Raw genomic sequence first — 15,498 nt, 5'->3', positions numbered from 1 at the left:
CAGGGCTTCTACATTTATTTAAAAGAGCGAGCAACATTTTCAGCCTAAGTAGTTTCTTTGAAAGTAAAAGCCCCTATTTTAGCATTTTTAAATAATCAGTAGAGTGGCAACTTTTAACAAGATTTAGTGGGGCTTCCCTGGTGGCGCAGTGGTTGACAGTCCGACTGCCGATGCAGGGGACACGGGTTCGTGCCCCGGTCCAGGAGGATCCCACATGCCGGGGAGCGGTTGGGACCGTGGGCCATGGCCTCTGGGACTCCACGTCAGGAGCCTGTGCTCCGCAACGGGAGGGGCCACGATGGTGAGAGGCCCGTGTACCGCACACAAAATAAAAATAAAAAATAATAATCATGTTAAAATTGGTTTTCTGTAATGAGAAAAAAAGATGAGGCTGCCCATTTACCCTTCATAGCATTTTATTTTAAGTGAGCTATTAACAAAACAATTCAAACGTCTTTAACTTATCTAAAAGGACATGCTAAACATACTTTTACCCTTGAGGAACTGAAGTAAAAGTAGAGTAAACAACGATCTGGTTAAGTCTAATTCTATGACTTACAAGTTGTAACTGGACTCTTACCGTAACTCCCATATGAATCCCTGTAAAAGCTTCCACTTCAATATTCAGAATAATCTCTATCACGATTTCCACCATAGCCATCACGGTCACTGAATTTAAAAGAATGTCATAAATTATGTCATCAATTTAAATTATGTGTCACAATAACATAATTTAAACGAATGTTTTTATTTGATATAAACACAAAATTTTATATTACCTATGTCCTCTAGAGGGATGATCATTCCGAGAATTTGAATGTCCGTAACAACTGTGTGCATAGCGTCTACGTGGTGGAGTATAATCCCTGCTGGCTCAGGGGTGTGGATAATCTCTCCTTGACTAACTGAAATAAAGCAGCTAAAATTTTAAATGCAACTTATCATATCCAGAATATTTAAGAACTCAGACAGCAAAAAGACAAAAAATTTTAAATGGGCAAAGGACTTGAATATACTTTTGTTTAAAGAAGATATACAATGAGCAACAAGGACATGAAAACCTGCTCAACATATTTATTAGGGAAATGAAATTCAAACCCAAAATGAAATATCTACTTTGCACATATCACACTGGCTATAATTAAAAATAGACAAATAGAATATATCAAGTGTTGGTGCAGAGGCAGAGAAACAAACCAAGTATATGTGCATGGCAGAAATGTAAAATAGTACAGGCTCTGTGGCAAAGATTAGCAGTTTCTTAAAAAATTAAAGAATTCCTATATGTCCCAGGAATTCCACTCCTTAAGTATATATACACTCAAAAAGAATTGAAAACAGGTACCCAAATGCTTGTACCGGAGTATTCATGACAGCATAATGATGGGAATAACTCACACAGATGGATAAACAAACCATGTTAACCACACATACAATGGAATATTTAGTCAGCCAAAAAAACAAAAAGGTCTGAAGTACTGATTGACGCTACAGCATGAATGATCCTTGAAAATATTTATGCTAAGGGAAAGCTGGATAATAAAGGTCACATATTGTTTGCTTCCATTAGTATGATATATTCAGGATTAGATAAATTCATAGATAAGGACACAGGTGGGTACCTACCAGGGACAAGGGGGCAGAAATTGGGTGTGACTGCTTATTAATTTTATTTTGGGGTAATGAAATGTTTTGGAACTGAACAGAGCTGGTGGTTGCATAACACTGTTAAGTGTGCTAAATGTTACTGAATTGTTCACTTTTAAATGTTCAATTTTGTGTTAGGTAAATTTCAACAAGAACAACAAAACTAACCATGACTTAATTCATATACTGTGCTTTCTATTACCTATCTTTAGTAGCATAGCCACCATCTCTGTGACATATAGCCAACTCTCCGAAAAGAGACTGGCTCTCTATGAGCAGGACCTCCATAATTTTGTCTTCCATGTGATACTGAACCTTTAATTTAAAAATGCTTATGTAAGTATCTCAAAATTGACAGTAATGTTTCAAAGAAAAATCCAAAAGACTGATAGCCTTCCACTCTCTAAAATCATTTTAAAAAACTACTCCTTCTAAAATTCCATTTATGCACATTTTCGTTTCCCTTTCAATGTTACCACTGAACATTGTATTTTCTGACATCTCCTGTTCCCCATACATTTGGCATACCCTTTAAATTACCAGCAGTAGGGAACACTTCTCAAACTTGGAGCAAAACATTAATTTTTGGTAAGTACTGTCACATATTCAATCACCAAGTGGTTGGCTCTCTCCTTTAAGTGCACAACCTTAATTATTGACCTTGTATGATGATAGCAACAGTGACTTCTATTGTTTATTAGCAATAAAGGGCTCATTTGAAAAACACTGTACCGCTTCCAAAATATGAAACTATCTCCCATAAATAATGTTCTCTTCATGTGTTAATTCTTATTCCTCATTCCTGGAGGTCACTAGGACCTTGTTTGTTCTCTTCTCTTGTTTGTTCCCTAGGCTAACCATCTAATAATGGAAAGGGTAGGCTTCTTAGCTTCTGTTGTGTTTTGAAGTCAATATCGTGCTACATTTGGCTTCATTCATCGTCTACACGTAAAATGGCAATTTGATAATGGCTGTTTCAAGTCTGTACCATATTAAGGATCAGAAAACAGTGCTAAAAAAGTTAAGAGCACCAACTACAGTTCATATGGCAAGTTTCAATTATTGTTTATAATAATTAATAAAACCAGGTAGCCAATATACATAGCTAAACTAGTCTACAGACCAGAACATTCTCTCACAGGACATAGTTTTCATGAAAATTCTGATACTGAAACTATGTGATAAAGAAGCCTACTAACCAAAAAGTGTTAGCAGCAACTTAAATTAAGAGGAATTCTATAGCAAACATGGACTTACAAGCAATGTTTTCCCCACAGCAGTGCTAATCACCTATTACATCTATAATCAAAAACTGAAAAATTATTTCCCAACCACAAATCAATAAATAAATTAGTGATTGTTTAACATGTTCATATACTTCTCACTTTCCATTCTGCTTAAACATTCTGTTTAAAAATAGCTCACTTTCATTAATGAGAAACAACTGTCTCTGCATTATATAGCATTTACCTTGTCTTCCCACCCCACTGCTGCTTCGTCTCTGAGCACATCTCTTAGGAGGAGGACCTCCACTTCTCGAAGATGGTCCTCTTTTAACTGGAAAGGCTCCCCTGGAAGAACTCGCGTTGGGACTAGGAGTATGCCCACCACGACCTGTGTTTAAATGAAATCTTTTTAGTTAAGTAGAATCAACATTTTTTCATTGGGCTAGTTTCACTTATTGTTATAAATTTTCACTCAACAATTACTCCAGTCTTCAGCTTTCCTATCTGTCTAAACCAATATGATTGTTTCCTCATATGACACATAAGTTAGTAGAGTTCAAAGACTTACCGTAAAAGTCAGTTTGGAAAATCGAGGAAAAAGCTAAAGAACCACTGGTATGAAAGCGGTTTGGGGAGAAGAGAGAGAGTACAGGAAAACCTGGATAAATTAAATGTAAAACTGAATTGTTCATCATTTTAGGAGGAAGATGGTAAGTTATTAGTTATATAATTCTGGTGTCAAGGAAGCTTTTAAAAAACACAACAACCTAGGTATAAATCAAAACATTAAAAAGAAAAAAAGATGAATAAAAAATGCATTACCTAAAAGTTAAGTATATACATACAAATAACTCCCTTTGCAGGAGAATATCTGCTTATAACTTTACACTTGGTCCAGTATCCCTAGTTCTGCATCCATGGATTCAACCAACCTTGGATCATGCAGTGATCTTATATGTAGTTATTGAAAAAAAAATCTGCTTGTAAGTTGATCAACAGTTCAAGCCTGTGTTATTCACAGATCAACTCTTAATGTTAATTTCTCAGTGAAAAGGGCTACGTTCTGTTCAATTTTAATAGTATTTAAGAAATGCACACTAAATACTGAAAATTTATGTGTTACCTTTCTAACCAGAAAGATGTTTAGGTATATTCCAATTCCCCTGTATTGCCACAGGCAAGAAAAAAATGAGTATTCTTACACATGGCAGAATATGAACTGGTCAACTTTTCTCAAGGTCAAGATAGTGGGAAAAGAACAAAACTGTGTTATCTTAAAATGGGCACACCCTTTAACTGAACTTTCCAAAAACATTTCCTAAAATTCACACATGTAATTATCACAAAAAGAAACTAAATGTTTTATTTCTGAAGACTGGTTATGGTTAATAGATGAAGCAAAGGTTGTTAAATATATGCAAGTTTTTGAAATGCAAAGTGCTTTTCCTCCTTTTCTTACTAAGTAGAAAACTTCTCTGAAAAAATCCAAAAAAAGGCATTTTCAACGACTTTCTCCTCTAATACACACACACAAAGAAAACATACATATGTCTGAAGGAGAGCTTTTTACTCTTTTCCTGGATCAAAGACACCTTTTAGAATCTAAAGCTCTATTTATTTCCCTCAGGTATTTTCCCAAATGCATACCAGAGACCCAGGTAGAAAAGCCTCATATCAAAATGACAATGGAGATTTGCTTAGATGTCTGAACACATATACTTAAGACAAATACTGCAAGGTGAAACCTAAAATATGAAGTGTTTAGCCCTGAATTGTGGATATTCTGAGTGACTTTTATTTTCTGTTGTGGAGTTTTCAAGATTCTCTAGGATGTTTATGATGCAATAAGGCTACTCTCAGAATAAAATTAACCAATGTATTTTTAATAGATTATGAATGAATCATTGATTTAAACTCATATCAAGTTATTGGTCCTAAAGTGAAAAATTCTAATGTATGATCGACAGTAGGAAACTCTGTAGAAAAATCCTCGAAGAAAAGAGGCAATTAGTAATAATGGTAAAAGAGACTGAATTTACTTTAAAATTTATGCTATTCCCCTGTAAGGTGATTAACTTTTTGCACATTACCTAGTTAAGTCATTTTATAACTACAATAATTCTTCACCACTTAGAAATACTTCTGACTATCAATGTGATTCATCATCTGATAGTTCTTACACACTACTTTGCTCATAAAGGATGGAATAAAAACTGAGAGGTTTCTATACAGTTAAACCTACTATTTTTCGGTCCTCTGGTTGCAGCCTTGTATTTGAAAACATTACCCAGGTGTCCTCCAGGTGAGGGATGCTCTCTTGCGCTCCCACTTCCTCCTCTTCCATTTCCTCCTCTTCCATTTCCTCCTCTTCGATTTCTTCCTCTTCCATGTCTCGGATTTCTCAGATGGCCCCTGTTTCTTGCAGGAGGTTGTGGTCTCTGTGTACCACCGCTTTCAAAAGATGGTTTGTTGGCTTGCTCTACTTTAATTGCCTTTCCATCCAAAGACTAAACAGATTAAGTATAACATTAATAACATCACATCAAATTTATTTACTACTGCACTAGTCCAAGATCAGTCTTTTTTCCCCAAAGCAAACATTTTCTTCTGAAATGATGGTGTCCTTCACCATGCCAGATAAATGAGACTTAATTAGTAACTGCCTTTCATTAAGTCATCCAACACAAAGTGTACGTATTGGCAATTGGAGCTCCCTGAAATGTCCTCTGGTATTAAAAGAAGATTAATACCTCTCACTTATCATGAGAGAATATACCCTTTTATTTTCTATAATGGAGAACTAAACTCACTTCATTTCTCTACTTCTACCATTCAAAGTTTTCAGTGTCCCAAGGGTAAATAAAAGTATACGTGTCATTTAAAAAAATAAAATTATTCAGTTATTTATTCAAAATGGTTATCCCTACTCTAATCGTTTTTAGCATTTATTAAATATTAAGGGAAAGAAAATTTTCCAAGATGATTGCTCTTCTGTATTTACTTCTAATAATCTCCTTGATTTATTTTTAAATAGAGCACTTACTTGGTCCTCAACATTTCTTGCCTTATTCAATTGTTTAAACATGTCCCCAAAGAGTAACTTCTTATAATAGTACTTCATATTCTTATGTTTCAGAAATGCTTACACTTCTTAATCTTCCAACAACTTCCTACATTAACCTTCTATAGATGCCAAAGTGTTTTTGAAAACTGTATTCAAATCATAATATAATTGCTCTACGTAAAACAACCTAGCTGTTTCATGTTATCCTTGGAAGACAATTTTAAATGCTGAATTCCTACTAAGACTTCTGGTGGATATGGATGGGCCCTGGCCCAATACAAACAGCCTCAACAGCCATGTGCTCCCACGTTAGGGCCTCCTTTTCTGTTTCTGGGTCCAAAATATTTCCCACAGACTTATGAAGGGCTGCCTCCCTTCCAACATTCAGGATTTAACATTCTTAGATCTATATGTATAGAAAACCACTCCCCTTAAGCTCTAATGAAATTACCTACTTTACTTTCCTTAATATTTTTCATATGAAATTGTATTTAGTTTTACTTGTACGTTTCTCATCTTTCACCCTAGAACACAAGTGTCCAAGAAAATAGGTATTTTGTATTCCCCACAACCATTAATCAATTGCTAAAGCAATGCCTGGCAATAAAATATCTGTTGAATAAAGAATTGAAGTCTACACAGACTACACATTCTTGTGCTTGAAAACAAACAAATAATGGGGGTCTACTATCCTTCATGACACAAATTTACCTCTGCACCCAAAATAAAATCATGAGTCAAGATCAACTTCTAGGTACTACCATACCTTAAAATATGAAAGTAAAGTAAAAGGGTCAACATGTGCCAAGTGCCTGCAGCATACCAGAAACCAAGCTATAGGACAAAGGGAATTAATGTATGTGTTCCACACTATGAGAACCGAGATGCACTGGAAGTACTTTTAACAATGAACAATTCACAGGATGATGAATATAAAAAGATATGACCTGCAATATAAAATGGGAAAAATACTACCTACAATATAAAAAAATTCTTTGAGCAAATATGCAATTAAAAGTACAGTTGTAAGGGACAAGTAATTATTTGTAACAGTGACACAAGGAAGAGTGACTCTGAAGTACAAAAAAGTCGAGACTTAAAAATAACAGTACGGGATATTGGGGAGAGCTCTACAGGCTAAAACTCATTTACTTTTACATTTGAATGCTAAAACAGGTTTAAAATATATTGTTAAAGCTAATGTTAATGTCAATCTCCTTCCAACCGGACAATCCAATACTTATGTGACAAAATGGAGAGTGAAGGCTTATATGGCATCATGTTACTTTAAAAAATTAGAAAAAAAAATCTTGAAATAGTAATAAATGGAGAATACAAAATATTACTAAAGTCTCTTACTTTTCCATTCATATCTTGGACAGCATCCTTTGCATCTGCAGGATTCTCAAAAGTAATAAAAGCAAAGCCTCTAGACTTGTTTTTCTTCTGATCCTTCATCAACATAACTGTAATATACATAAATATTTTTAATTTAAATCTCACATAAAATTGAACGTTTCATATTTTCAAAATAATCAATCCTTTGACACTTTCTCATAAGGCCTCCTTAATTTCATGTTATGGACACAGTGCAGTAACAGCCTCCCGGAAGTTACTTAAAAACAAAACAAAAACCAAAAACAAATAAAGCAAAAAAACCCTTTCCATTTTATATCATTTCTAGTATTTTAAAAATAGAGTCAATAATTTCAACCGTTCTACAGCTAGCATATCTCATCCCATTTCATGTCCTATGACCACAGTATGTTTAAAAAGCCCTGGGACTTCCCTGGTGGTCCAGTGGATAAGACTCCACGTTCCCAATGAAGGGGACACGGGTCTGATCCCTCGTCAGGCAACTAAGATCCACATGCTGCATGCCACTGTGCGTGGGCTTGATCCCTGGTCAGGTAAGTAAAACCCAGCATGCTGCAAAGCGTGGCTGGGGTGAAGAAAGAAACGCTGCTTTTTGCCCTACTCAGTAGTAGGAGCCCCTAAGGTGTACACTTTCCCTCATTGCCCAGTGCTTTCCTAATAAAAAACAGAAACTTTAAAAAAAAGTGCTCATGTGTTACAAATAGAAAAAGCACTTTAACTTAGCTGTTCAATGGTGTGTGTTTAATACACATTTGCTTCGAACATATACATATATATATATATATCTGTGTTTATGTGTGTATATATATATATATATATATATAGGTTCTAAAAATTACCTTCCATAATGTGACCATATTTCCCAAATACCACTTCAAGAGAATTTTCATTGGTGTCAGCATGGAGGCCTCCTATGAACAGTTTCCCAGCCTGATCTGCTTCCGCCATTTTTCTGTAAGTAATTAAAAATATATCTTTATACATATAGCAAAAAATAAATTATAAGCAAAAACTATTACACCTGTTTATAACTCAACTGAAGTACCCTATAGCAGTGAAAATATTTGCCGTTTCTTACTTAAAAGAGAGGAAACTTGTAACACAAAGCCAAACAAGCACTGGCGTAACAAATGCTCCATTCTTTATAGATATCTTACAAAAACCTGTATGTAAAAACTAGATTAGAAGGCAACTGTAAATTATTTTACCTGCAGGGTTCAAGGCTTCTTTTCCAAAACACAACAAAAAAATAAGCAATAATAAATGGTCCTGGATTCTACACATCTAACAGTTAATATGTTTTATGAACTGTGCAGAATATACCTTAAACATATTTTTAAATTGTTCACATCTACTCACATTTTTCTTGTCTATGCATCAAATAATGTTTAAAATAATTTTTTCCCACAAACTTTAAAAGTGGTAAGTCATAAAGGAAAAGGAGGGAGTTACTTCCTTTATTGAGGAAAATGTAAAGTGTGTTTACTTAGATTGAGAGACTTTAAGAAACACTGGTCAAAAGAGAGTACCATTCTTTATATGCCAAATTAAATCAGACGCTGTTTGTCAAGTGAATCAACATTTTGACATTTGATAACTAAAATTACAAGTTTTAAATCATTTAAGTTAAAATAGGTATCTTGCTTGTATTGCTCAGAACCTCTGCTTTCACAAAGAAAACCCGAGGAAACAAAAAAGAAAAAATCAAAACTGCACGAGAGGGCTTCCCTGGTGGCGCAGTGGTTGACAGTCCGCCTGCCGATGCAGGGGATACGGGTTCGTGCCCCGGTCTGGGAGGATCCCACGAGCCGCGGAGCGGCTGGGCCCGTGAGCCATGGCCGCTGGGCCTGCGCGTCTGGAGCCTCTGGGTACCGAGCCCGTGCTCCGCGGTGGGAGGGGCCACAGCAGTGAGAGGCCCGCATACCGCAAAAAACAAAAGTGCAAGCGGAACAAACTGGCGCCCGGCATACGCTCCACTACCCGCAAGTGAGAGTCAACAGCAAAGAGGGTACGCCGCTAATCACAGTTAAGTTATCTACTCAATATATTCCCTCCCGCAGCATTTCAAACCTAGCTCCACCCCCACCCCCAACTTCTCAATTCACGGACAAATTCCAGGAGCTTCACTGGCTTTTCATCGCTGCCTTGGCAACTGATTCTCCAGGAGAACAAACATTAAACGTACTGTTCAAGAAAACTGATAGACTTCTCGAGACACTGTCTATTCAGACATATTTATACAAACACCACTTACTCGGCTCTTATCTCTTACAGAAAAAGCCTGAGAGAAAAATCAAAATCTGAATTACCATGCTTTCTCTGGTAACAGGAGAACATATAGGTGTCAACTCTTTCTCCTGAGGTATAAATTATTCTCTCCTTCCTAAAATGCCGAATTTCTTACCTTATTTTGTCCTCCTCTTCAGAAGTCATCCTTCCGCGTCTCTTCAGACGACTGTTAACTAAACTAAGGCTCGAGAGCAAGCGCTCTACTTCTAGAAAGAGGCTAAGGAACCAGATGTAGCGGTGGGGGGGGGGGGGGAAGGGATGAGCCACAGGGGAGGTAGGGAAGATGGAAGATGTGGAGGTGGGGGAGGGGTGAACAGAGAAAGTCACGAGAGAATCTCGCAGGAGAAACTCTAAAGAAAACTGCAACAGCAGAATGTGTTCTCTACTTTTTACTGCATACCCTTTCCAGTTGCTTTAATTTAATCAATATAAAGGAGAAGGGCTTCCCAGGTGGCGCAATGGTTGAGAGTACCCCTGCCCATGCAGGGGACGCGGGTTCGTGCCCCGTTCCGGGAGGATCCCACATGCCCCTGAGCTGCTGGGCCCCTGAGCCATAGCCGCTGAGCCTGTGCGTCTGGAGCTTGTGCTCCACAACCGGAGAGGCCACAACGGTGAGATGCCCGCGTACCGTAAAAAAAAAAAGGAAAGGCATTTTGGGGTAATAACGTGAAGCTCCAGGTAATCAGTAGGGAGAGTGCAGGGATTTCTTGATAGATGAAAAATGGGGAGGACCAGATCATGAAGCATTTTGCTTGCTATGCAGATATGCTACTTACTTAATTTTTTTAGTGGAACTGTTAGAATAATCTGAAACAGAAAGATGAATGTCTAGAAGATATAATGCATCTGGTGATTTCATATGATACGAAGTCAGGCAGACAGAAAATAATCTAAACTTCAAAATTTAGTAGTTATATGAAACTGGGTAAGCTACCTAAACTCTTAAATTTACCCAGTCTACGAAAACAAGATGATAAAGAATTATCAGATAGGGTTATTGTGAGGTTAAATGATGTACTGAGCACATACATTGAGCACAACGCCGAAAACATAATTCAGGGTTCAAAACAAAATATTGTAATTACTTTTATATGAAGTGGGAGCCTGAGGTTAATTTGTAATCCTGCCTTTTTTGGAGACTGGTCAAAATCATAAAACTGTTTTGGTTTTTGGTGTTTTTTTTTGCGGTATGACGGCCTCTCACCGTTGTGGCCCCTCCCATTGCAAAGCACAGGCTCCAAAAGCCAGTCTCAGCGGCCATGGCTCACGGGCCTAACCGCTCCGCGGCATGTGGGATCCTCCCGGACCGGGGCACGAACCCGTGTCCCCTGCATCGGCAGCCGGACTCTCAACCACTGGGCCACTAGGGAAGCCCAGACCTGTGGTGTTAATGCTTTGCATTGGTAGTGTCTTAATCGTATATTAACCATTATTGAGCACTTGAGAAAACTATGCAATGAAATGTGTTCATGTAAACACCAGTTGATCAGTTGATGGTGATCAGTTAGTATTTCTTGGGACACTTTCCATAGTCTAGATAGATAACAACTCTATGAATTATACAAAAGCTGATCTTTAAATCGGGCAAAGTTATAACTGTTCCCTAATTTAGGGGTTTTATGGTTTCTACCTAATATGTAGGCCAACCGGCAGCTTCCAAGCAAGTCTACTGGAAGGGACAAGTTCAGTATATAGTAGGAAATCAAAGAATTGTTAGTATTTCAATAATGATTGTTTAATATTTTAGTCCTCTGCTTGACAGGAAAGAAACACGAGAGGAAAAACAATTGATATGAAATCTCAGATGGTGTCTGAGAAAATCATCTTACAGAGGTTTGGATATCACTCATTCATGAACAAAATTAAATCTGGATGTTAAGCATGTTTTTCAGTGACTGCAATGCAATTAAAGGACTGTGAGGTTAAGATTACTGTAATTGCTACAGCAGGCGAGTAGCTAGATATGAGCAGAGTAATGGAAGAGGGGCCAGGTGGCAGGAAATCAAGCACCTGGTAAAGAGCAGAGGTCCATGGGCAGACAAAGAAAAACAAGAACCTCCAGACTGACAGGAAACTGCACATTTTCGGTGGTAAGTGTCCTGAAGGCAGACAAAGAGAGATGAGGAAAGACAGGAATCTCCTACTTCCAAATGTAACCTGTTGCTCATTATGCTCTCCTTACAATAAAATTAGCCTTGCAGACAAGCAGCACACACCATGCAGTGAGGCCATGACACTTCTGACTAAGCTAAATAAGGACAAAAATCCCTTCTGGAGCTGCAAAGAAGCAGGGAATGTGACCCCCAAACTCCTGCTTCCCCAATGAGTATGCCACCCCTTCCTCTGTATGCCCCTCATAACCGGCTTGCCAGTGGAACCCAGGGCAGCAGCTCCTCACCTAACTGCCTGCTCTCCCTGAGGGCATATTCTTGCTTAAATAAATCCTCACTTTACTTGCTTAACCGCCTGTCTCATGCCCAACTCTTGGCATGAAGAGCAAGCACCTTCAATTCACTGGGAACACAATGAGAATTTACACATGAGGAAGAAAGGAACAAACACATTTCTCTTAAAAACTAGTGGAGAGGGCCTCCCTGGTGGCGCTGTGGTTGAGAGTCCGCCTGCCGATGCAGGGGATACGGGTTCGTGCCCCGGTCTGGGAGGATCCCATATGCCGCGGAGCGGCTGGGCCCGTGAGCCATGGCCGCTGGGCCTGCGCGTCTGGAGCCTCTGGGTACCGAGCCCGTGCTCCGCGGTGGGAGGGGCCACAGCAGTGAGAGGCCCGCATACCGCAAAAAACAAAAGTGCAAGCGGAACAAACTGGCGCCCGGCATACGCTCCACTACCCGCAAGTGAGAGTCAACAGCAAAGAGGGTACGCCGCTAATCACAGTTAAGTTATCTACTCAATATATTCCCTCCCGCAGCATTTCAAACCTAGCTCCACCCCCACCCCCAACTTCTCAATTCATGGACAAATTCCAGGAACTTCACTGGCTTTTCATCGCTGCCTTGGCAACTGATTCTCCAGGAGAACAAACATTAAACGTACTGTTCAAGAACAACTGATAGACTTCTCGAGACACTGTCTATTCAGACATATTTATACAAACACCACTTACTCGGCTCTTATCTCTTACAGAAAAAGCCTGAGAGAAAAATCAAAATCTGAATTACCATGCTTTCTCTGGTAACAGGAGAACATATAGGTGTCAACTCTTTCTCCTGAGGTATAAATTATTCTCTCCTTCCTAAAATGCCGAATTTCTTACCTTATTTTGTCCTCCTCTTCAGAAGTCATCCTTCCGCGTCTCTTCAGACGACCGTTAACTAAACTAAGGCTCGAGAGCAAGCGCTCTACTACTAGAAAGAGGCTAAGGAACCAGATGTAGCGGTGGGGGGGGGGGAAGGGATGAGCCACAGGGTAGGTAGGGAAGATGGAAGATGTGGAGGTGGGGGAGGGGTGAACAGAGAAAGTCGCGAGAGAATCTCGCAGGAGAAACTCTAAAGAAAACTGCAACAGCAGAATGTGTTCTCTACTTTTTACTGCATACCTTTTCCAGTTGCTTTAATTTAATCAATATAAAGGAGAAGGGCTTCCCAGGTGGCGCAATGGTTGAGAGTACCCCTGCCCATGCAGGGGACGCGGGTTCGTGCCCCGTTCCGGGAGGATCCCACATGCCCCTGAGCTGCTGGGCCCCTGAGCCATAGCCGCTGAGCCTGCGCGTCTGGAGCTTGTGCTCCACAACCGGAGAGGCCACAACGGTGAGATGCCCGCGTACCGTAAAAAAAAAAAAAAAAAAAAAAAAGGAAAGGCATTTTGGGGTAATAACGTGAAGCTCCAGGTAATCAGTAGGGAGAGTGCAGGGATTTCTTGATAGATGAAAAATGGGGAGGACCAGATCATGAAGCATTTTGCTTGCTATGCAGATATGCTACTTACTTAATTTTTTTAGTGGAACTGTTAGAATAATCTGAAACAGAAAGATGAATGTCTAGAAGATATAATGCATCTGGTGATTTCATATGATACGAAGTCAGGCAGACAGAAAATAATCTAAACTTCAAAATTTAGTAGTTATATGAAACTGGGTAAGCTACCTAAACTCTTAAATTTACCCAGTCTACGAAAACAAGATGATAAAGAATTATCAGATAGGGTTATTGTGAGGTTAAATGATGTACTGAGCACATACATTGAGCACAACGCCGAAAACATAATTCAGGGTTCAAAACAAAATATTGTAATTACTTTTATATGAAGTGGGAGCCTGAGGTTAATTTGTAATCCTGCCTTTTTTGGAGACTGGTCAAAATCATAAAACTGTTTTGGTTTTTGGTGTTTTTTTTGGCGGTATGACGGCCTCTCACCGTTGTGGCCCCTCCCATTGCAAAGCACAGGCTCCAAAAGCCAGTCTCAGCGGCCATGGCTCACGGGCCTAACCGCTCTGCGGCATGTGGGATCCTCCCGGACCGGGGCACGAACCCGTGTCCCCTGCATCGGCAGCCGGACTCTCAACCACTGGGCCACTAGGGAAGCCCAGACCTGTGGTGTTAATGCTTTGCATTGGTAGTGTCTTAATCGTATATTAACCATTATTGAGCACTTGAGAAAACTATGCAATGAAATGTGTTCATGTAAACACCAGTTGATCAGTTGATGGTGATCAGTTAGTATTTCTTGGGACACTTTCCATAGTCTAGATAGATAACAACTCTATGAATTATACAAAAGCTGATCTTTAAATCGGGCAAAGTTATAACTGTTCCCTAATTTAGGGGTTTTATGGTTTCTACCTAATATGTAGGCCAACCGGCAGCTTCCAAGCAAGTCTACTGGAAGGGACAAGTTCAGTATATAGTAGGAAATCAAAGAATTGTTAGTATTTCAATAATGATTGTTTAATATTTTAACCCTCTGCTTGACAGGAAAGAAACACGAGAGGAAAAACAATTGACATTAAATCTCAGATGGTGTCTGAGAAAATCATCTTATAGAGGTTTGGATATCACTCATTCATGAACAAAATTAAATCTGGATGTTAAGCATGTTTTTCAGTGACTGCAATGCAATTAAAGGACTGTGAGGTTAAGATTACTGTAATTGCTACAGCAGGCGAGTAGCTAGATATGAGCAGAGTAATGGAAGAGGGGCCAGGTGGCAGGAAATCAAGCACCTGGTAAAGAGCAGAGGTCCATGGGCAGACAAAGAAAAACAAGGACCCCCAGACTGACAGGAAACTGCACATTTTCGGTGGTAAGTGTCCTGAAGGCAGACAAAGAGAGATGAGGAATGACAGGACTCTCCTACTTCCAAATGTAACCTGTTGCTCATTATGCTCTCCTTACAATAAAATTAGCCTTGCAGACAAGCAGCACACACCATGCAGTGAGGCCATGACACTTCTGACTAAGCTAAATAAGGACAAAAATCCCTTCTGGAGCTGCAAAGAAGCAGGGAATGTGACCCCCAAACTCCTGCTTCCCCAATGAGTATGCCACCCCTTCCTCTGTATGCCCCTCATAACCGGCTTGCCAGTGGAACCCAGGGCAGCAGCTCCTCACCTAACTGCCTGCTCTCCCTGAGGGCATATTCTTGCTTAAATAAATCCTCACTTTACTTGCTTAACCGCCTGTCTCATGCCCAACTCTTGGCATGAAGAGCAAGCACCTTCAATTCACTGGGAACCCAATGAGAATTTACACATGAGGAAGAAAGGAACAAACACAGTTCTCTTAAAAACTAGTGGAGAAATACATGTTTTCTGTTAATAGGAAAGACTGGGTTACATAAGAAGCCGTGAAATTGAGAAAAACCATGACTTGCTTTACTGTTCTGGAACCAAACCCACAGTATCCCTGTATTTTGAAGATCACCCAACTGTTAAACACTTAA

At 39.2% G+C, this 15,498-nt stretch overlaps 1 protein-coding gene across 1 annotated transcript; it reads right to left on the bottom strand.

The window, feature by feature from the left end:
• Nucleotides 1–2,578: 2,578 nt before the first annotated feature.
• LOC132482973 (RNA-binding motif protein, X chromosome-like) lies at nt 2,579–8,262 on the bottom strand. The gene is made up of 5 exons (XM_060088243.1): nt 8,154–8,262; nt 7,297–7,403; nt 5,161–5,380; nt 3,118–3,228; nt 2,579–2,589 (listed from the first exon to the last, which is right to left on the bottom strand). The coding sequence occupies exons 1-5, from the start codon at nt 8,260–8,262 to the stop codon at nt 2,579–2,581; spliced, it is 558 nt and encodes a 185-aa protein (XP_059944226.1).
• Nucleotides 8,263–15,498: the final 7,236 nt, after the last annotated feature.

Source organism: Mesoplodon densirostris, assembly GCF_025265405.1.
Source record: "Mesoplodon densirostris isolate mMesDen1 chromosome Y unlocalized genomic scaffold, mMesDen1 primary haplotype SUPER_Y_unloc_1, whole genome shotgun sequence".
Taxonomy (NCBI): Eukaryota; Metazoa; Chordata; class Mammalia; order Artiodactyla; family Ziphiidae; genus Mesoplodon; species Mesoplodon densirostris.
This window is presented reverse-complemented; position numbering and strand designations above follow the sequence as displayed.